Below are 24,185 nucleotides of genomic sequence, written 5' to 3' on the forward strand. Positions count from 1 at the left end.
AGACCTCTATCCTGTTGTCTCAGCAGGAGAACCAGATTCTGCACCCTCAGCTTCAAACCCTGAACCTAGCAGCCTGGCAAATTACCTAATCTCTCCTTTACCATCCATCAGTAAACCAGTGATGGATATCATTTTAGAGGCAAGGAGGCCTAGTACTAGAAAGTCTTATGCTGAAAAATGGAAAAGATTCTGTGCTTGGAACCAATCTCAAGGGATGAGCACAGCAGCACCCAGCTTACCTCAGATTCTACAATACTGAGATGCTTCACAAGGGCCTTTCCTTTTCCTCCTCCAAAATTCACACCTCAGCCATTTCAGCTCATTATAACACAGAACCTCCCCTCTTCTCTCATCCACTGCTCAAGCAGTTCCTCAGAGGGGCCAAAAATTTAAGACCATCCAGGAGAGCCCCAACTCCTACCTGGGACCTTAACTTTGTATTGGAGAAACTCACTGTTCCTCCTTTCGAGACAGCTGCAAGTGCAGAGTTAAAATTCCTTTCTTGAAAAACAGCCTTCCTTTTAGCAATCACTTCAGCAAGAAGGTTATCTGAATTACAGGCCCTTATGGCAGTGGAGCCTTTCATCATCTTTCATGCGGACAGGGTGTGCCTCAGAACCAATCCCTCCTTCATGCCCAAGGTGGTATCCAGTGTGGCTCTTAATCAGTCTATTAATTTACAAACTTTCTTTCCTAATCCACAGAACAAAGGGGAACGGATACTGCACTCCTTAGATGTGCACAGACAACTGAGATTTTACTTGGACAGGACTAAACCTCAAAGGAAATCTGAACAACTGCTGGTGGCATTTGCTGCAGGGGCAGAGTGGAAGGCTACAAACCATTTCTAAATGGACAGGCCATTGCATTCATTTCTGCTATAAGCACCATGGAAAACCTAACCGACAGGGGATCAGACACCACTCAACCAGGGCTGCATCTACCTCTACAGCCTTTCTCAGAGGTGTCCCTACCAGGGACATCCTAGAAGCTGCTACCTGGAGTTCTGTACATACTTTCACCAAGCATTACCATTTGCCTATTTTCTCTAAATCCAGAGCTGGTTTTGCCACTGCCGTCTTGCAGGGCCTTGTAGCCAGTCCTAATGCTATCTAAATTCCTCCTCCCATCCTTAGCTTTGGGAATCTACCCACATGTGATGAATGCAACAGTGAAACACTAAGAACATAGTACAGTTGTGTACACTTACCATAAATGTAGATGGTCGAGTGTATTCACTGTTGCTGTCCTGGTTACCCTCCCTCCAGCCCCCTGACTTCTTTTGGCTATACCTCTACTCTCCTTTACTATGCTTAAAAGCATTTTGGTGTATTTGCTTTTTTGTTGGAGGTATAACCTTGTGTATGTGTGTGTGTGTGTGTGTGTATATATATATATATATATATATATATATATATATATATATATATGTGTGTATATATATATATATATATATATATATGTATATATAATTAATTGCTTCCCATTAGGGGGTACCTGACATCTGGAGCAAGAAAAACTGATGATGTGGTGTTGGCTGCATGTTTTATACCCCTGACTACCTGACGTCATGGAAGAAGAGACCACAACCGATGCAGGACCCAAGACTTTGTTAATCAGGCTACTGCAAGCAGATAACCCAAATGTGATGACTGCAACAGTGAATACATTCTTAACATCTACATTTATGGTAAGTGTACACAACTGTACTTTTAATCCTTGGCCCCATGTGGAGGCATACAATGTCATGGAGAGAGGTCACCACTTGTTGCATTCATAGCTGCCTTTATTTCCTTTGCATGGTTCTATGACACAGCAGTGATAGGTTTGCACTGTGCATCATTTTTACTAACAGCATTCACTGTCCTGAATGTACCGTTCCACAGGTGGTCACCTTAGCCTCGTTTTCTGCTGTGGTCCACAGGAGGCATTCGATGCTGCTTTCATGCTCTGCTGATGTGAAATTGTCATGCGGCATTTGCTCTGCATCCGTCTCCCATGGGACATATGGATAAGAAACGGTGCTGGTGTTACAGTTCACAACTAACAGCAGTGCATTTGAGGGGTGACACACACGGATCCATAGTCAATGTAAAGGCAGTAACATTGCTAAGTAAGACTTGCAGATGGCTGACTGCTAGCATACATTGCAAGGTCTTGTTTTCTAAATGGATACTTTTATGAACATATAGTACTGTCTACAGAGTGGCACACGGATAGGTCATAACATCGTTGTGGATAGCTGTGCACTTTTGCAAATGATGCCAGCATGCAGAACTGGTAGATATTAGAAAATTTTTCTCTCATCTTACTTTGCTTCAGGAAGTTTTCTGAATGGAGGTTCCATCTTGCATGTCTGTCTGGATGGTCATTTGTCTTGTGTTGTTGTTGACCTTCATTTATGCTAAAAGTTATGGATACATGTTTAATTTGGGCTAAAATAATGGCACAGCATTGTATCCTACTCACCTGATAGGCATCTTCTGGAATCATCCACAGCTGTAAGCAGAGAACGTACACATAATGCGCAACACATGATCATGATGTTATATTAGTGTACAACATGTGCTCATGATGTAATATTGTCTCATATGTCTGTATTCCTCATGCTGAGCATACTGTTTACTTTGGGTTGACTTGTGAACTCCTTTGTTTGTATTTTGCTAACCTCTTTCTTTATTCAGAGTTTTTTTTTTCAGGTTGGCATTGTGTTTCTGAGAACTGTATCTGCAATGCTTCTCAGATATTTGAGTGGAATGCATTATTATTGTCTAATATTCGACCCCACATTTTGTACGCACACGCGAGTGTGTGTATATGTATAAACTGTGTAACATTTTTCATTCAAAAGACATTGATAAAGGGGTGTGACAAAACATTTATATCAGCCTTTAGTACAAGATATTTAGCTACCACTGCCCCCACGCCTTCAACCATTTACCAACACCCTACTTGTGTCATCAGTCAGAGGAAGTCTGCCCCATGCATAGAAACAGAGAAAGAATACAGGCACACTTATCAAATATATACACACAGAGTCCACAAGACGATTACACACATTACGTGGGATAAAGTAAAAATTAAGCAAGAACTGCAACCAGCCATTTAGATATCAGTATTACCAGAAAAGGTTACCTGAAGAGAAAAATCAACTTTAAATCCTATTAAATTTGTTAAAACATCCATGTAGCCAATAAAATTGTTAAATAACATTGCCCTGACTGGGCTACTAAAACATTATTATGTAGCTACACAATTAGAAAAGAAAAAAAGTTGAACTCCTCTCAGAATTAAACAACCCAGTCAGAAAAAAAAATATTTAAGTAGAATGCTGTACAGTTGATAACAGTGCAGTCAATATATCCTATTGCAATGAATGGGAAACATTAATGGAAAAATATATATGATAGGAAATTAAGCAAACAATGGAATTGCAAGGTGTCTACTGATGGAAAAAATAAGGTTTTGTACTGTATGGTAAAGTTAAGTAATGCATTTTTTACTAAGTATGTACAGAGCGGTAGTATGTTTTGTTTAGTTAACAGTAGACGCCTAAGAGCGTATGTATATTTAAATGGTTACAAACTTCTGTTGGTGAAGGCATTATGGGAGTTGCACAGATTTCTACTTGGACATTTCCAGCGCAGTAGCTTGTGAATGCACAGTGACTCACAGGTCTTTAATTGTGCATTCATGCTAGTAAGCCAGATTTAACTAGCTGTGTGTGACATAGTTGAAGAACCACGCTGCTTGTGAAAAACCTGATGACTGTAGGACAAAATCAGAAAGACCCTGCAATGCAGATTGCTGCTTGTGGAAAAGCAATTACAAACCTCCCTTGATGAAGACATTGTGAGAAATATACAAAGTACCCTTTCAGGTGTGCTGCAACACTTGTATGCATTATGGGGTAATTTCCTGCTTCCTGAGATTTAGAATTAGAGTATAAAAGTGGAGTCATGAACACTTTCTCCAGGTAGAAATGTGATTTTTTTTGTGTGTGTGTGTGATTTGGTGGTGTGTGTTAGCATGTTGGAAGTTGGTATATATGTTCATAGGTTCATAGGTAGGTACTAGGCTATTGGCCCTAGGGCATAATTAAGCCTAGCCAAAAAAATTTTTTGCTTACGCTTCCCTCCCACGTGGTTTAGTTTCCTGCACCCCTGTCTAGCAGGGCCACCAAAGTGATTCCTGGGGTGAATTTCCTGTTTCCCATCCACTCATCAAGATTCCTCTTGAAGAGCGCTAATGAGGAGCTCTACCTCACATATATGGGGACCCTATTCCGGAGCAAGGGAAGTCTCTGGGACACAAATCTGTCCCTCCAACAAGTCCTGTTTATTGCTGATGTCAGATTTACGTCCCTTGAGCGTGTAGCTCTGGTGGATTGATGTCATTGTATAAGATGAAGTAAAATTGTCTGTGTGTTTCTATTGGTGGTGAGTAAAGCCTGTCTGACCTTGAAAACCACAAGTCATGGTGGGTCTCTCTGCTTAGAAATCCCTGCAAAAGAATGCCAATTCCAGAAGTAAAGCAGCTGATGGTACCATCATTTTTGCCACCCAAAATGCTCACTTATTCCAGTTTTATTACATTATCAAGTAGACCCTTCTCGGTGAACCCTCCTGAGATTCAGTAAAAGGTTATGGTAATAATGTATTACACACATGTATGACCTCCATTGCGCTGCATTTTTGAAGCTTGGCTCGATCCGTTTTGTATAATGTTGTATGGCCCACAGCTGCATTTTATAATGGCCTCTGTAAGGTGTTCAGCAAAGACTAAATCTGAATTGATGCTTAACAGTGACAATCCTGCTCGGCAGGAAACAGAATTCCGCCATCTGTGATTTGCTATCATATGCCACTGCTATCTTCATCTTACCTTTATTGCCTTGACAGTATTCTTCCCACCATCTTTAGTTGCACCTTCTTGAATAACACATTTTGTAATAAATGGTATGTGTCGTATCTGAGGATGCAGCAAAAGATTTTGCCCCATTACTAGCTCCATTTTAATTTTCATCCTTGGTGTCTTCGGGGTGCACTGCATTGTTTTGCAGTCCTTGTTTGCTGCAGTACTTATTTGCTCATGGTACTTATTCCCTGTTGAATTCAGTCTGCATCACTTATTCCATTTCCAAGGTTAGGCATACAGCTTGCATTTTCCATTTTATGCACATTTGTCATCTGTTCACTCTCAGTAATTTATGGTCTTGTGGCATTTCCTACAGTATTTTTCTTTGTCAGCAGGCACTTATGATGCTTTGATGTTTTGTCACAATGAAAATATGCTTGCTGCATATGTATTTCCTAAAACTTTGTTAGCAGCGCAAACTGCCACATCTTGTTGAAGCTCAGTGGTATATTTGCAGTTTCCTTGCATATGGATATCTTCAGTTCAGCTTAGGTCTGTCTTAAGATAGTAATATTTTTCATGTTAAGTTTTCAGCATGCAGTCTGTCTGTTACCGTTTCAGGGCAGCCCCCCCACCCCCACACCCGGATTGATAATGACCAGCTTGACTTTGTAACAATACTGAATTGATAGATATGCTTTCATTTGGTCTTTGATTTATTTTGTTAGATTAGTGCATTTTTGCATTTGCTTAGTTGTTTAAGTGGTTTTGAAAATTTCTTTACCAAAATTGCAACCAGTTTTGTCTACTGTTTAGTGGTGGTAGGTTGTGTAGCAACTCTGTCTTTTGGATGTCTGTGGACTTCTGTGTGTAGTGGAAACTTTTGTATTTCTTGTGTTAACTAACTTCACAGTCAAATTTACATGTCTCAGCTTAATATAAACAGTCTTCCACATTGTCATGAAAGAACACACACTCATCTGCCATTTTACGTCTGTCTCTTTGTTCTCTTCTTTATTAAGGTTTACTTAATTTGCCTGGTAAGTAACATTGCTGTTGCATGGAGTAATGTCTGGACCCTTAATTCATATTTAGCAAGCACAGTCTCTGTAATGAAATGTCATCTGATACATATGACATTAGGAAAACGATTATTTTACTTTTTGTTTTGCAAGTCATTAATGTGCAGAGTATCACCTTGCAACTCTTTCCTTTGTCAAAAGTGAATTATTTGCATAGCCAGCCATTTTACACTAGTTTCATCCACTGTAATGTACTCAGCAATGACCACTGCTTTTAAAAGTTCTGGTGCTGGCATAAAATAAACTATTTGCCCATAGTCTTTACTCTGTTTAAATCCTTTCCCCACTATGAGCATTAATTTGCTCGTTTTTTTTTTTTTACAAAAAACGAACGATCTTGAATGACTTCCTTCATTCAAACAGCAGTCAGGAAGTTGTTTTCTGCTGTCTGGATTGTTTTTTCTTTGAGATGTTTCCTGCACATTAGATGGCCATCACAATTGTTTGTCTTTACTAGCGTAGTACAGTACACAGCAAATGAAGAACACAAACTGGAGGGAGATTTCATGTGCCTTTTTTGCAGGATGAGGTATCTAGTCAGTCCCATTATCTAATGACAGCTAGTTTTCCTCTTTTAGAACTGATCTCTACAGAAAGTGATCTAGAGTGGTATAACTCGCACAGTTTTGTAAAATGCTTGGGTTGCTCATTACACAGTAAGCAGAGGCAGAGAATGTGCGCATTTGAAAATAGGCATAGTATTCCAAACCAGAATTGTTCTTAAATGAAGCAAATAAAAATGTAACTGATGTCTTTCCACTGTGACACTGAAAAACGTTAGTGTACCTGTAAAGAATTTTGATGATTTATGTGGCCTCTACACCAGATCAGTGGCAATCAACCCCCCACCATACCAAGCTGTTAAAATACCTGATGGATTTGGCATTATTTCAGCATTTTATCTGTAATAGCCAAGCTCGATGTATATTTCCACCACCACTGATTATATTTATGAGAGGTAAGAAAAAAGCTGTAAAGTCTGTTTCTAATCAAGGTATTGTATCTGGTACTAGAAAATGTCAGAAAAGCTACATACTTTTTCAATGTTCCCTGTACAATTAAGTGAGATACTTATTTAGTTTTGCATTACAAACAAATATTCACTGATGATTGCTTTCCTTGCAGCTTCTGTGTCTTCATCCAGGCCGGGCAGCAGCTCACAGAACACAGGAGGTGAAATAAAAACTGGTGGTAATGTACTGTCTTGCACATGTATCTTATGAAAATGTGGACGAATTATTTTGTTGCCAAAAGCAAAAAGAAAATTCAACCCCCCACTTGATACAATGTCATCTTTTTAGACCGCCAGTCTTGTCGCCTTTATCTTCCACCAATAGTTTCTCCACCAGACGCTGTTGCAGGGAACTCTCCATCCCTGAACTCGTTCTCCAGGCTGAATAAATACGAAAAGCCAATGACAGCCTTGTAAACTGTAAAAAGAAAGGTCATGATGCATATTAAAGTAATTTGTCTGCCCAGACTCACTATAGACACAAGCTGGTGGTAATTGCAATTTAATTCTGGTATAGAACTTCTGAACTGTTTTCTAGTTGCATTGTTTTTCTTTTGTATTATTTTTAACCCATATTTTGTAAATTCCTCCTCTGTTTGACAGACAGGCATAAGTGATGCAGTTATTGGACTTGGAGCCATTGCTTTGGTGCTTTGGTTTGTGGTTGGGTAGGAAAATATTAAACATTGCCTTGGTGTTAAGTAAATTGTTACTAGTCTTTTTGTCTTTAATATGTTAAAATTGTTCTAACTTTCAGTAGTTTTGGTTACCCATATATAGTACTGTTGCCAAGTTATAGTCATTTACTTTTTTTATGAGCAGGTTATGGGCACAACTCCCCTTCATTTGGAAGTCCTACTTCTGGTGGGCTGGACAACAGCGTGCTGCTTATCATCATCATCGTCTCTGTGGGAGTGGTCACCATCATCATCGTAGTGGTTATAGCTGTCCTCTGCACACGCCACACTACCACACAGCAGAAAAAGTATGTCTTTCTAACCCAGTCGCATTTTAAGTGCCTTATAATGCATTACGTCCAGTATTTAAGAAGTCACTGTTACTTCTCCCCCTGCATGATATTCAGAGGGTATTATGTTGTATACCACACTAACATTACACAATGTCCTTTCTTGGCTGCTGTTTTGTATATGGTCTGTGCAATGTACAAACCTCACATTCACTGATGCAACATAACCAAAGTACAGTTTGTTGACCAGAACAGTTTCTTTATAGTGTCTGCTGTGTTGTAGTTGATTTGCTGTTTATTCTTCCATACCACACGGAGTGTAGATAAAGTAATAAATCTCTTTGCTGTTATGCAGAATGTGTTCTGCATTATATATATTTTGCTAATTAATCTCTTCAAAGAAATGCACTGTGTTGCTTAGTTGCAGGCATTAATTATTTAAGTAAGATCAGATACATTTGCTATTTATAGCTGCTTTTCAAAATTTCCATGACTGAAAGTTGGACTTTGGTATTAAAAAACAGAGAAGGAAATGAATAAGGAATTTCCGTGCTTTGACAGTTGTTCGTAACAGGCAATATGTGAATAGTTGGAGGGTGCCACGGAAGGATCAGCGAGCAGTTTTTGATGTGGAGTTTTGAGCTTATAGCTATAGTGTTAAAGCTGCAAAGCAAAAGTAAAATTTCTACCTGTTCATGTGCCAGTCTTGGTAGTGCAAATTACTTGGTACTCTTTATTGCTAAAATACAGACATTTGTTATAGATTTGTATTTGACGCTATTATTTCATACCATGTTAATTTTTTTCAGTTTTTTTGTGATATTTAGAAGGTAGAAGATACCCCCTCCCTAAAATAGCAGGACTGGCTCCTGGTAGATAGGCATTATCTTGGTTACCGTTACATTCTTTGGAAGATGTCAAGGTGGGAAAAATGGCGGTGGTGATGTCTGTGAGATGAAGATTAAGTTTGCGTTTTAAGTGAAGTTAAAAAAGGCAGAAGTGCTACAGTTGGAAACAAGTGAAAGAACAGTAGTGGGCATGTCTAGAGTTTGATGGTAATGAGAGGGAAGTCTCTGGATGAGCTTTTTGTAGTTTGTAAGCCTAGTTGCTTGGCTGAAGTGAATTTAGGTGTGGGCTTATGTGTATTGTACATAGAAGAAGTAGCTGGAGATGTTTCTACTGTGGGTTTTTATCAGTGGGTGATCTGTTATAGAAGTTAGTCTTTAATGAGTTTCCATAGACATGCAGTCTGAGAGTAGTAGGGATGCAGATAATTACTGCTGTTGCCTACATAGTGAGCTTAGTCTGGGGTTTGATGCACTGTTAACATGTGCTTGGGAAGGTTAAAGCTGCAGTACAGAGTACTCAAGAATTGATACCTCTCAACTGTTAAGATTTTCACAGAATGTCCAGATTTTTGCCTCATATTTTGCTCTGACACCTGGGCCTTAGTTAGGGTCTTATCCCCTATGCCACCATTGCAGGCTTGGCTGGGTTTCCCTTGATGCAGTTTGTGTCACTGCTGTCTTTGTTTTTCTCCCCCACTGTGGTTTTCTTATTTTCTCCCACATTCTAGAGTGACGTGGTAGGTGGAGTTTTACCATTCCAGATTGCCCCTAGTTGTCTGTGCAAGTGTATGTCCTGCAATGGACTAGTATGTCATCCAGATTGTTTACTGCTGTATTTCTGCTGGGCCAAGGGTACTAGTCTGACAGTACTGCTTTTTACCTGCTTGGGAGTAGGACAGTCATCTGACAGACAGTTGTTCAGAAACTGCACCAGTGTGAAAGCCTAGACTGGACAGCATGTGGAAATTCTCTTTCCAACAAGGTCTAGTGATCTCAGGGAACAAAGCTTCCAACGTGGTGATTTGGGGACAGGAATGCCCCCCCCCCCTGCCAAAAATAAAATAGTAAATAGCCCACTTTGTAAGAAATCCTGTTTTGCACTGCTGCTTGAGAAATACTTGCACAGCTGTCTTCCAGAGCATGACCCTGGATCCATTGTTCATTCTTGCCTTGATAAACTTCAGCTTATTGCAGTCCTTAATTGGATAATCATGTATTAAAAACGTGGATGACCATCTATATATTTTCTGTATATATGTTTGTATGATTGCTGAAAAATGTATGTGCATAGTTTCTTTTTGTAGCTGTAGTTTTTATAAATCGTTTTCACATTTTATTGTTCTCCTTTGTAGTAAACTTTTTGAGAATATCTCATTTATTTATAAGATTGAGTTGTGTAAAAAAAATAGGTTTATGAAGATGGTTGATCCATTTCCAAGGATATGGTTGCCCTGTATAGTAGCTGAGTAAAAGTCCATCAGTGCTTTATAAAACAAAAACATTTGCATTATATTGCTTCAGTAAACTACAGCTATGTAATTTCTGAAAAGTGATGTTGGGGGGGGGGGGTGTTAAGGAAGGAAAGCACACTGGCCTGAAGGCAATACATTGACGATTAGAGAAGCAAGCAGGTAGGAGAACATTAGCTTTTATGTTGCTATGAAGCCTTGTTTAACTTGAAAATGAGGTAAACCAGAGTTGGCTGCATGAGTCATAGGTTTGCAGAGGGGATAAATCTATATACTTAAACCCTCAAGTGTCTGCTAACTCATACTACAGACACACTTTTAACTCCATTTAAGTGTCCTTTATTTAAAAGATATAGCACTGGCAGACAAAACTAAATGTAGTGATTTATTGTCTGAGATATTGATGCCTTATGACATTTGTCTTTTGTTAAAGATGATAAGATCTGTAAGTGCAAGCAGGTTGAGACCTTGTCCAGTTTTGATTTACTGCTTATTTTAATAAGGATTCAAATAACATGGGAAGATGCATTGTTTATTGAAGGTAGATTTGAATAACCTGTCATAACCAAATGGCCAATGAAATCAATTTTCTTTGTAAAAGTTTTTATCTTTTTTCTCTGTAAAGTTGGTTCTTTAACATAATTTAAAAAAAGCGTAGCAAAGGCAAAACGTGAACACAAGACAGATAGCAAACACACAGACATTCTTTCACAAGGGTAAAAAAAGCTTGTTTGGACCACACATTACTACCTGTGTAACTTCACACAGTACGCATGTACTTCCCTTGACTCTTTGAAAGAGGTTTTGTGAAATTCTTTAAAGTGCCCACTGTTGGTGTGGTCCATATTCAGAGGAAAAAACACCCTTCTGCTTAGGATAGAGACCCCTTTTCCAACAAACCTCAAATCAGTTTTAAGTTAATTGCGTCTCGCAGTGTGGGGAGAAGTACATGCCTCTTTGCAGTGATAATCTTCAGTAAAGTAAATTGGCTGAACTTGCCTGAAAAATGGTTAGTATGTGACCATCGCTTTACATATATGTCCCTTTTTCTGTGGCAGTACCATTGGGGAAATGCAGAATTTCAATATAGCTAGTTTCTTTTTGAAATGTGTTCATGTTTCAATAATTATAGTGATGTTCATGTTTTAGAAATGAGTTAGTAGTATCCCCTGTCTTAACAGCGTTTTTATTTATAGTGTTTATCCTATGTGAAGTTAAGTATTTTGCAACTATATGTATCATGCACATTTTAGATATGTTGGAAGTGATTTTATGAACAAGTACAGATTTCTGGAGTTCATCCAGAACTAATTTTAATATCAAATCTATGACTTGCAGTCATCTACATATTTCATTACCCACACTTTAAAACTGGAAGTAGATAGAGGATTGAAAAAGAAATAAATAGAATTGGTTCCTTTACTCATACATATTCCACTAGAAACTGGGACAGAAGTCTGATGTAATCCCTGTGCAAGTCACAGTTGTGTACTTAATTCAGCAATCCAGTTAAATATTTATTAGTTAAATATATTTGTATGTGGTAACGAATGATATGGAGTGCTTTAGTCATATCCAGTTAAAAGACTTTGATAAGAATTCCCCTGTCTACTGTATTTGACAATACATCACAAAAGTTTACTTTTTGAGAAAATGCTTTCTGTATATGTATATACTGGAATGTATTGAGCTAATTGGTCTGTAGCTGCTACATTACAGATTGCAAGCTTGGTGTGTTACTTTGACTTGACTGAATAACTGGGATCTAAGACCTTTGACAGCAGTACTTCCTCTCTGCAGAATTCAGCCTGTATGTTTATTTTTCACAGGAAGCGTGCAGCTTGCAAATCTGTAAATGGGTCACACAAGTACAAGGGAACCTCAAAGGACATCAAGCCACCTGACCTGTGGATTCATCATGAAGGCCTGGAAATGAAACCAATTGATAAATCTCCAGAACCGAATCCAGTCATGACTGAAACACCAATCCCTCGGAACTCCCAGGACATTACTCCAGTTGACAATTCCCTGGATGGTAGCATTCACCAGCGACGCAACTCATACCGAGGTGAGATACCTTGTGGTTTATTTGCATCGTAAAGTCTCATTCATACAAATTTGCTTTTTTGTACATAACACTCCAGTCTTGTACTAAGTTGGGCTTCTTTTTCTCATGTGTTGCACGCAAGACTTATGTGGAATTGCAGTCCAGAGTGTTATAGCAAGATGAACATTTTCTGTGCATCGCACTCCAGAATCTCATGTCAGGAAACACTTTGTTTTATATATTATTATAGATGTGTTTTGAACCAAATTGGACTTTGTTCATTTAAACAATTCATTTGCCTATTTTTCCATATGGGCTTGTTTGTAAAATGTGTCAATTCAGCTCCCTTCATTCCATGTTGCATACTATTGTTTTTGTAATGTTTGCCTAGAGTTTTAGATTGAAAATAGTGTGTCATCATGGTTGTCTTCATGTGGACAGAAAGGAAGATGGTCACACATCCTCATAGCCAGTGTCCATACTTCTGAGCTCTGAGGAACGGTGTCTAACGTAGGAGACTAAAATGATCAGCTTCAGTGTAGCCCCTTTCCTTTCTGCTTTGCACTTTGCCTTTTTAGATTCGGGCCACTTGGATGCAAATACTACAGAGTTTTTCTTGGATGTGCAACTGCGGGGTCTATTTACTGGTAGGTTAAATCTTCTGACCTTCTGTTTTTGTGGTGTTTGCATGAAAGCAAAACAGCACAGTTTGGCAGGTGGATCTTTGAACTTGGTCTCATCAAACAAAACTATTGTGATGGTGATGATAGACACTTTACTGGTGCAGGGATTTCTTCTGATTGACTTAATTAATTAATTGGCAGGGTAAATGGACTGTAACAAGATCTTTTTCAGCTGTGACCCAAGCCAGAGGCACACTCCATAAAGATTAGCTGTGTAAGATGTAAAGCAAGACAGTTACCTTAAATATGGTCAGTTTCACAATTCTAATGATAGCATAACCTGACAATGATGGTGCTTTTACATTTGTGGTATTGAAATCCATCTCCTTAGTGGCCTTTACCTGTAGAGTCTCTGCACTGCAGACTGTGAAGACAACTGAGCTCTATGACATTTTTCACCAGGACAGAGTGTATGCTGGTGAACATTGTCCTTTGTGGCTAGGCTAGGCTAGGCTAGGTTAACTCTGACATTCAGGGCTAATTCACAGAAGATGGATACCTATACCACAAATGTAAAAGCAAGCATTGAGATGGAGGAAGCCTACACTTTTCTTGGATGAAATTCAAATTTTGGTTTTCCTGAGGGGTCTAAGCTGCAGAACTCTCTTTAAAAATAGTTTAACTACTGGGAAGAGGAGAGGGAAGGCTCCAGTGGCAAAGGTGATGAGATGGCAGGCAGGTGGGGCTATATCACTGTACAAATCAAGTCTGCATTAAATACAGAAGCCTTTTTAGGTGAAATGTGGCGGAATGCACACCATAGAGATAGTCTGTTCCATTTTCCCAGCTACCCCCATTTTTGACTAAGCCTCAAAACAGGGGAGAGAGGTCCGCAGGCAAAAGTGACAAGATGGCAAGCAGGTAGACTTTTATCAGTGCACATGCCAAGTCTGCATTAAATACAAAAGCTTTTTTAGGTTTAATGTGGCAGGATGCACACCATAGAGAGAATTTCTTCCATTTACCCAGCTACCCCCATTTTTCACTAAGACTTAAAACAGAGGAGTGATGCCCCTGCATATATTAGATGTGCATAGGTAACTGAGATACTTCCTAGCAAGATCCAAAGACTTGAGAAGATCACACTGTTTATTTTTATCTTTAAAAAAAAAAAAAAGTAAGTTAGGTAGACTAGTATTCCAGCAGTCTTTGTGTCCAGGCCAGCTAACTGAAGTTCCTTCTGTTATCACTGAAAGACCTTGAAAGGACAAGTTGGACTTCATTCAGCAAGACCAGCAGCTGCTTCAGCTACCTTTACAGAAATTTGTCTGCACAGAACATTCGTGAAGTGGCTACCCTGGCTCACCATTAACACTTTCTCTAAACGTTATAAGCTAGATGCTGTCTCCAGAAGTGCAGTTTGTCCATGCAGTAGTGCAGCTCGTGTCGGCTTCCTAAATAGTGAGTATGGGAATGGCAAGCACTGCTTTTGTACACTCTCCATTCTTTATCAGTGCCATTCCAGCAGTGAACCCTATAATGAACGTAGTACAGCTTTGTAATAGCTTACCATAGCAGCAGATGTTCAGACACTGGGATCTATGCTGCTGCAGGATTGACTCGGCCCTTTTTTAATGTGAAAATAAGAGAGATCCGATGTACCTTTTCAGTGTATGCCTCTGTCTTTCCTTTGAGTCTGCAAACTGCGGGAATCTGTTGTGCCAGGAGGTTATGTTTGATATGTATCCCTGCTTGTTCCACAGGCACAGTTGTTTGGATGATATCATCTCTCACCAAAAAGAACTGAAGATTATGTGGAGTGGACTTCGATTTTTATCTTGCATCACTATGATGACCGTGTCATAGGACAGAATCACTCTGCACTCTGGAAGTCCGACTGAATTGGGTAGACAAGTCTGCAGCAAATTGAATGCTGTTGGAGCAGTGCTCCCAGTATATAAACATATACTGTTGTATTAAGTTATGCTCCCAGTATATAAACATATACTGTTGTGCTAACTTATGCTTTCAGTATATAAACATATACTGTTGTGCTAACTTATTAAACAGCTTTACTGTGTCATTTGCCAGCTTCAGAGCCTTGCTAATTGTATGGGTATTTCTTAATAAAGATCCTACTGGTTAGTCAGTTGTGTGATGTAGAGGAATAAATCCCTGACTGTATCACAGGACAAACTCCATGATGTAGAGGGATAAAGCCCTGACTGTACCACAGGCCAAACTCCATGACGTAGAGGGATAAAGCCCTGACTGTACCGTGTAGAGGGATAAAGCCCTGACTATACCCAGGGCCAACTCCATGATGTAGTGGGATAAAAGCCATGACTATACCACAGGCCAGCATCGTGAATAAAGAGGGATAAAACCCTGCCTGTACCACAGGCCAAACACCATGTTGTAGAGGGATAAAGCCATGACTGTACCACAGGCCATTGTTGTGGTGTAGAGGGATGAAGCCCTAACTATACCACAGGACAACTCCATGGTGTAGAGGAATAAAGCCATGACTTTGTAGCAGAAGGGGGAGGATGGGAGTGAGTGGCTCATGCCAGCTTTACCTGTCCTGTGCAGGGGAAGGGTGAAGGAGGTGATTGCGGCTCCTCCACATGGTTGACACCTATCAGAGTAGCAGTAAATATTTTCCTTGTGGAGCCTGGGTCTAGCGAGCCTGCATAGCATGTGCCCTTTAAGCTGAGGACAGTTCAGCATGTGGAAGTGTGCTTTCCCTTGGGAGGACAGCTGTAACAGAGCTTGGAAGAGCTACGGGTGGAAGAGGGCTGGTCATATGTAAGGAACAGCAAGCTGGTGTGCTCCCTGCTACTAGAGTCTCTGCATAGTGAGCAAACTTATGGGTAATTCCCATGCAAGAATGAATGGACTGCAGGGCTCTTGCCTCACTGAGGGATTCCTGGCTGCTGCTGTTGAACAAATATGCTGAAGGGAGGAGCAGGTGGAGGGGTCATCAAGTTGTGCCCTTTTGGGGGATGAACTTACTCACCATTCAGTCATAGATGACCAGTTGAAATTTGACCACCTTTGTCACATGTGGTTAAAAGAAAAAGCATCAAAAATAAATAAATTACACAGAGCAAAAACCTACCTCGCTGACTTAGCCAGAAGATGTATAGATTCTGCTTTTACTACCATCTCTCCTCTATGCTGCCTCACTCTACTTGAACAGTGTTATAATAAAATAGCCAAATTTGCAGTAAACTATAGCAAGAGAACACGCCCCTGATTAGCATTCCGATAATTAAACTGGTTAGGACTACCACATCACCTAACTCTTTCTTAGCTAACTGCAGTACAGAAACTTCTGTATAAGGCAGAACATTGCACAGCCCCTAACAGCTTATACTCCTCCAATAGAATTGTATGCTGTAAAGAAAAGTCACTGATCATTATAAACAAATCTAATACTGCAGGTAACTCTCTACACTCAAATTGCGTAGCTAAATCATGGAACCACATCCCACTACCACTGAAATCCTTTCATTTGTCAGCTCCTGTATATCTCCAGGATAAATACCACAGTAATCTTCAGCTTTCCATATCATCAAACCATTTTTCACTTCGGAACCTATGCCCCACAACCATTATTTACCAATAACTGAATATATTTTTTTTTTTTACTAGCATCTCTGAGCCATATAAATAGTTTTGTGACACAGCTTGCCACCACACCTCTGTACTTTTAATATTACGTTTATGATAGACATATATAATGACTCTGAACCTGTTTAATACCCTGCATCTTAACTATAATATTAACATTTTCTGCCTTACCAAGTTTCTTCCCTCACTTCATGTTCTTTGAATTTGTAAGCATTAATAACCAGACTTGTTATCGGTTTGATAAACCCACTAATTCACCTCTTCATAAACTCAATGTTAAATGTGCTAGGATTTTTTATATTGTAATAGCTGCGTTTATCTTATATGAATGTAATTGCTCTAACAACTTTGTGTGCAATTGTTAATATATATTACTTAATGTCTGTTTAAGAATGTTCTTTATATGTTAGTTTTTCTTCCCGGGCCTCTACTGAAAATATTTTTTTTGTTGTTTTTTTTTTTTGTTTTTTTTTGTTTGATTAAACCTTGTTGGACAGACCTGGTAAACAAAACCAAAATAAAATAAAAAGTAAATAAAAGTAAAGCTAGACTTGTACAGATGTGCACTCACACCTGAGTTACTTCTGTGACTTGTTTCATCTCATGTAGCCTGTTGATGCCTTTGTTTGGTGAGTTTCATAGTTTTTTGTTGACATTAAGTGCCAAGTACTGGCAGGAATAGCCTCAAATGTGACAGAGTGGGTATTTTCAGGTAATAAAATGTGCACATGTGATTATGTGGGTGATTTCTTTAGTGGACTCACAGCTGTACCTTTCTGAAAGCGAGTCTACGCGTTGGGAATATTACAGTATGAAACAAAGTAGTTACTGGGAAGGTACCAGTTCTGTTTTAAAATTTTTTTTTATATATTTTCTTAGGACATGAGTCTGAGGACAGCATGTCTACCCTGGCAGGAAGGAGAGGGTTGAGGCCGAAGATGATGATGCCATTTGACACACAGCCACCACAACGTAAGTTTACTAATCAGCGTTTTTAGGAAGACTTGCTAGTGATATAGACTGGTGAAAAATCACCGTGAAGTTCAACTAAAAGTTGTTTTGACAGCAGAAATTTGATTTGGGGGACCATTCTTAAACTTAGGGTAACTAACCTGTTTTAGGAGAGAGCCCTCTAATGTTTCCAGCACAGCTGAAAGTATATGCAGTTATTTTGGTGATGTCATTCTGTTCTGAAGTGGTTTAAGGGAAGCAGTAGCTGTGGCAGAATTCCTGTCTTAAATTGGTTAAGATGAAGGCAGTGTTACAAATGAACATTTGTTGGACTGCGTTACAGTATTGAGCAGAAAATCTCTGTTTATCTTCATAAAGTGTTCACTTTTTTTCTTAAATTGAGGAATTTGTAAAAGCTAATGTTCCTAGGATTATTTGAAAACATTTTGTTATTGCCCATTCACTAATGACAAGCTGAAGTGGGTGTTTATTAGTATTAGGTGTTCACAAATAGTGTCAAGGTGACATGGGTGTTATTAGTATAAAGTGGCCATAAATAGTGGCAAGCTGGCATTGATATTAGTAGCAGTAGTAGGTGCCAACAAAAACATTTTTTTTTATATTCCCAGAGCTCAGCGTAACCACATACATGGATGTAAAACCAACATGGATGTAAAACCAGTAATTAAACATGCATGTAAGCAGATTAGCAGGACTGCTGCTGTCCTTTGACTTTTCCTTGCTGTTTTTGCACATTTGTATGTCTTTGGTTCCTTTCCATGTCCTTTGCAAGCTTGAAGTTGACTGCTACTGCCATATTTAACTTTCCAACTTTGCTTCAGCTTCTACCATCTTTTCTTGCCCAGATGTTTTGAGATTGTGAAAAAGTCAAACATATACTTAAACTTAAAGCTTTTTAACACACTGACATGGCAAAAAAGTGGTTGTGAGCGTATCTCAAGCGAACAGTTGTAATGAGGATTACATTTCCTTTCAGGCTGTGCAGAACACCTGCACACATCAGGCAAGTAAAAAAACAGAATAGGTAAAACTGATTCCATTTGCAGGCCACAGTTGTTTCCTTTGATCTTTTTTTCAGGCTCCACTAATCTGCATCTGGGAATCCCTGTCTTTGTTGTACTGACTGGATAATTGTGATTCTTTTGAGACGTCTGACTGCAAACCTAGAATGTATTTATTTGATTCGGCATTCCATTATTAACACAGGAGAATACTTTCCATGGTCCATAATCACCATGTTGAGGGCTAATTTTAATTCACTTAACAAAAGAACCTTTTGATTTTTCACTGTGCAGTTTGTTTAACTTGGTACGTGACTGCCCATGTAATGAAATATCAGTATGTATGGTATTCAAGACCATTGTGTAATTCGGGCTGCAGTTACTGTGGTCAATGAGATGCGAAATTCCTCAGCACTGATGGCTGTCTGAGTGCTGTTCACAACTGTTTCTGAAAAACAGTTTAAATATGTTAAAACATGTTTAATTGGGCAAAAAAATAAATTAAATTAAGTCTATTTTTATCAGATTTAAGCTACTTTGACTACATTCAGTGCATTTATTTGCAAAATAAAGTTGCATCACAGTCGTACCTCTCGACCTCTAATCGCAAGAAATCTGGACAAAGCCAGAAATAGAGGGGAAGCAAAGGCGCAAAAATAGGGACAGATTTTAAATATTGCTCCTATAAACTTAGAAAGTTGTTAGAATAACAGGTTTTATATTGTGTATTTTCTGAAAGATATGAAGTGTGAAAGTCAAACCTCTTTAATTATCTAGTATTATTTAGTTGCTTCAGTCCTCAGTGATTTGCAGAAACCTGCAAATTTTATGAGGAACAGCCCAAAATACAAGGCGGATCTGGACAGCTGAAAGATATGAACAACAGTATAACTTGTCAGTTGTGTGTACTTCAGCGCTGTAGGAGCATCACAGTCTGTTTGCCTGTGCAGTTAGAAGTGGTGTTTGGCACGCAATGCCATTTTCTTTCTGCTGTGGGCAGTATTGAATTAAGGACTTTTTCAACCGTTCTTCAAAGGAAACCTTTAAGCCTGGCATTATGTTGTTGGACACCAATCACATCTTAGAGTGAACCTTGCAGATGTGCCTACTTTTTCATCCACATTGGGTTTAGTATATGGGTGTGTGTGTGTATATACATATATACACACACACACACACACACACACATATATATATATATATATATATATATATATATGCATTTGTTCAGAAAGAATTTTCTGGATTCTTTCCACAGTCTGCTTCATGACTGATAATAAATCTAAAAAAAATGACTATCATTGTTCAGTTCATAATCATTGTTCACACTTTTTTCCTATGAACTATTTTCCTTTCCTCTGTTCTTAACGTCTGTTAACACCATTCTGCATCATGTTTGGCTTCTACCATATCACCTTGGTCACCCATCAGAGTAACCAGTGGGTCAAGCGAACCCAGCACCATTTCATCAGTCATCCTATTCTTTCTAATCATCCAAAGACATTATCCTTTGCTTAAACACCTTTATTATCACTTAAGACAAAGGCAAACATACATTAACAAAAAAGACATTTTTCCATTTACATACATTATACATCATACATCTTTGTAATTGTCATCAGTCTAACATTACATAAATTGCTAAATTCCTGCATTTCCTTAAACCTCACTCCTCTTTCTCCTGAATAATATTCTGCATGTATTATTCCATTTTTTCTATGTAATTTGCTTCCACCCTTTTCTAAAGATCCCATTTCCAGCTGTTTTATCTCTGTTACTATATTCACTACTTCTAGTACAGATGTTTTAGACATTGATTTCAATTTCTTAGTATTTGATTTTTGGTAGCCACCATAATTAGACTCAGCAAGGCCTTATTATGTTTAGGCAATTCCGATTTTGTATCCTAGCTCAAAAAAATAATTTCCTTAGTTTTACCAGTTGGCTCACAGTATTTCTGATAGTTGTCTGCAGAGAATTTTTTAAAGTCTGCAAACTCATTGCACTCCCAGAAGGATATGTTCCAAGTTACCTCTTTCTTCCCCATCGAATCTCCAACATTTGCTGTCTACCTGAGGAGAAATTCTTTGAAGTGTACTTGGGGTATAAATATACTTATGTAAATACTTCCAAGCAAAAATCCTAAATCTTCTAGACTTGTTGTGTATTTGGTACTCATACATATATCCTCCCATTGTTTCTTTGTGAACGGCTTTTCCAGTCTCTGTTCCCAATCCTTTCTAACCTCCTCTTATTGATTCCTATAGTTGTAATGCAATATTTTATATGCCCTTCTAATTATCCCTTTAGCAGCAGCTTCTGTCCTAGATTTGAATACAAGTTCAACAAGAGCAGACCTTGCACTTAAGATTCCCCTCTTCTCTTTGCCCATACTCTGATATCAATCCCTGGTAAGGAAGTCGGTCTCTAACATGCAGTCCAAATGTCTTCTTGGCCTAATCCCACTCTCTTACCTTTCCCTATTTAGTTATTTGCTCTTAATATCTTAGTTCCTTTGTCAGGTTTCTCCAGTAAATCCCAGACCCATTGCCTATTTTCTGTACCCTATCTTGCTTTCACCATTCTCATGTCTTACAATATCTTCTGCTACTTTATAAATATAATGATTTATATGGTTGTTATTGTCCTTTGGGTCTGCATCCAAAATACCACTGTTTCCTTATTTCTTGCATTTCCTCCCTGCTTTAGCATCATCCCTTTCCATTTTGAATGATAAAGTTTTCATAATTTTATTATTGTCCACAGTTTCTCTTCTGGGTGATAAAAATATGCCTGACCCATATATAAAATTGAAAGGAACAATCCACCAGCACTTCAGAAATATGCAGGCATGACTCTGGATTAAAAAAAAAAAAACAGCTTTAATAACACAAACTATAAACCGCATTTTCGTCTGTACTAAGACTTCCTCAGATGCTACCAAATCAGTTAGAACACCAATTTAAATACCCCGTCCCCACTATTCTTCAAACAATTAATCAATAAATCAGTTATCAAGAAAATTAAACAAATGATATACAATGAACTATATCATTATCCCAAAACATCTCTTTCATTAGTTCGCATTCTTTCAAAAGTCATTATCCTCTGAAGTTATACTAATCCTGATATAATTGCCCCATTAACAATACTCATTTTTTGATGAAAGGGGTGGGCACTGGTGTAATAAAGGTATGAATTGGAGAATGTCCCTTTATGATAAATAGCAGACTTAAATCCCTTAGTATTAAATAATTTGTGAATGGTGATATCTAAAAAAAATTAACTTAAATGATCTCATAAGTGAACTTCGGGAATTCTGTCTTGCTGTTAATATAAAAAATAAATTCTCTTAATTTGTCCTCCTTATCACACCAGAGTATGGACATATCATCCAAATAACATTTGTACAACCTCCGACATTGAAGAAACAGAGAACTGAATACAGATTTCTCTTCCCACGTCTAAAAAAAATAATATTGGCACAACAAACACTCATAGCTACCCCACTAGATTGTTAGAAGAACTCACCCTCAGAATAAATAAAATTATTCTTTAAAACCGTTTCCATAAAATTGAAAGACTAAAAACCATTTCACTATTTGTATCTTACTATTTATATCTGTAAACAAGAACTTCCGGGTTCTTAGTTTTTGTATTATTATTTGTTTAGTCTCTTCCCACATATCCTTAGCAGCTCTAAAAGAAGCCCTTATAATACATATTCACAAATACTTCATCTTATTGTGTCCCCGTAAGTATGGGTATTGCTGAATAAATTTGTGTGTGGGTACATAATTTACAGCTATTTCCTTTGTTTTTTTCATTTTATATCCCAAAGAGTTGAAACTGTCTCAAAATGTTCCACAACTCTGAGATGTCCTTTTCTGGATTTATCAGTAATATCACCTGCAAATAAAGCCAACTTTTCTTGATTGCCATACCAATTGTGTCTTTGCATTTCCGAGTCCCTTATTTTCTTTGCCAGTTGCTCTATATGTAAAGTAAATAGTAAAAAGTAAACAGGACACCACTGGCTGGTTCCTCTGTTCAGATACAACTTAGAGCGGAGCCCCCCACTTTAATTCATGCCTCCAGTCCTTCATATATCATCCTAATTAATCTTATTTTGTCAGGGAATGCAAATGCTTCCATTGCCCTACTCTTGAAATCCCAACTTACTGTGTCATATGTTTTCTCTGCATCAAAACCCACAAACAGCAGCAGTATTTTGTTTCATTTTCCTTCCCTGTGGATCATCATTGTTCTACTAATGTTAAAAAATGTTTGTCTCCCCTCCACAAAACCACATTAATCCATATCTGTCACTTTTGTCAGCACCTTTTTCATTCCTTTACATAGTTTATACATAAACATTTTATAATCATAATTTAAAATTGAAATGGATTTGCATGCAGCTGGGACTGATTGGACATACAGCCACTATAGCTTTCTCCAAGATTTTGGTGCTTGCCTCCCATCGTTTTAAAGTACTGTTAAGCAAAATCTTCTAGATCTTTATCACTTTCTTCCCTTCTAACTTCCATACATCCACAGGAATGCCATATGTTCCTGGGGACTTTTTTGAAAATTGTCATTGTTTTTATTTCATCCCCTCCTGTTTTAATTTGTTAGTTGTTGAACCTCATGTTCCTCTAACCCTAGCATACTTAATTATTAAAAATCTTTATTTGTTCTGTTTCTTGAGTTCCACATTTCTCTGTATTCAAATTTTCATACACTTTCTGAAATATCTTTAAAACCTCTACAGGATCTCTGGTTATTTTTCTTGTTATAGGCTACTAAAGTTTGTCAACAACCCTTTTTACTTTCTGCTGCATTGTGCTAAAAGTTTTTGTGCTCTGAAGTCATCAGAAAATAGTTGCTTAAAAAACAGTATTTCTAAACTTATGCATATTATCCAGATAGTCCCTTATTTTTCTCTGTAGCAGTCCGCATTTGCTCCACCTCTTCTGTAGCATCCTGCTAATTTTGCAGTACTTTAACCTTTGTCATTTTCTCTAAGTAATTCCAATTTCTTCTTAACGATGTCTGTCTCTCTTATTTCTACTCTTTTTTTTTAAACCCAATTTTCTTTTTATCCCACTCACTAGCTATAATTTCTGAAGATATTTTTATTTTCATAATAATTATCAAATAATTTCTACTACCCATTCCTTAAATTCCTCTATTTTTAATAGGCAAGTGATAAAATGTCAGTGTCTCATTTTTACTTCATAAGCTTGCATTTTTATCTTATTTCAGACCATGCACCAATAAAAACTATTTATTGGATGTGTGTTGAAGCTTTTAACTAAATGCAATTGCTCCTGTGAAATGCATTTTTTTGTCTAGTCTAGCCTAGCTGTAGTATCTTGGATAATACAGTGGATATAAAAAGTGTATACACCCCTGTTAAAATGCCAGGTTTTTGTGATATAAAAATGAGACCACAATAAATAATTTCAAAACTTTTCCAACCTTTAATGTGACCTGTAACCTGTACAATTCAATTGAAAAACAAACAAGCCTGTTAGGGGATAAAATATAAAAAAATAAAAAAAACATACAATAAGCTGGTTGCATATGTGTGCACACCCTTAAACTAATACTTTGTTGAATTTTGTTATCACAAAAACCTGGCATTTTAACAGGGGTGTGTACACTTTTT

The 24,185-nt window shown here is 38.0% G+C and overlaps 1 protein-coding gene across 13 annotated transcripts in view; it reads left to right on the top strand.

Annotated features, from left to right (window-relative positions):
* NEO1 (neogenin 1) overlaps positions 1-24,185 on the top strand; it is a 2,116,015-nt gene that overhangs the window by 1,934,241 nt on the left and 157,589 nt on the right. For 11 of the 13 annotated variants that reach the window (XM_044077666.1, XM_044077665.1, XM_044077664.1 and 8 more), the window contains 4 exons: positions 7,065-7,130; positions 7,774-7,936; positions 12,065-12,303; positions 17,421-17,513. In XM_044077666.1, the coding sequence (XP_043933601.1) occupies positions 7,065-7,130; positions 7,774-7,936; positions 12,065-12,303; positions 17,421-17,513 (561 nt within the window). The remainder of the gene's footprint in view (positions 1-7,064; positions 7,131-7,773; positions 7,937-12,064; positions 12,304-17,420; positions 17,514-24,185) is intronic. The other 2 variants (XM_044077654.1, XM_044077657.1) reach the window with 1 other exon arrangement.

This window comes from Protopterus annectens, chromosome 7.part0 (genome assembly GCF_019279795.1).
Source record: "Protopterus annectens isolate FY-2018-M chromosome 7.part0, PAN1.0, whole genome shotgun sequence".
Lineage (NCBI taxonomy): Eukaryota > Metazoa > Chordata > Ceratodontiformes > Protopteridae > Protopterus > Protopterus annectens.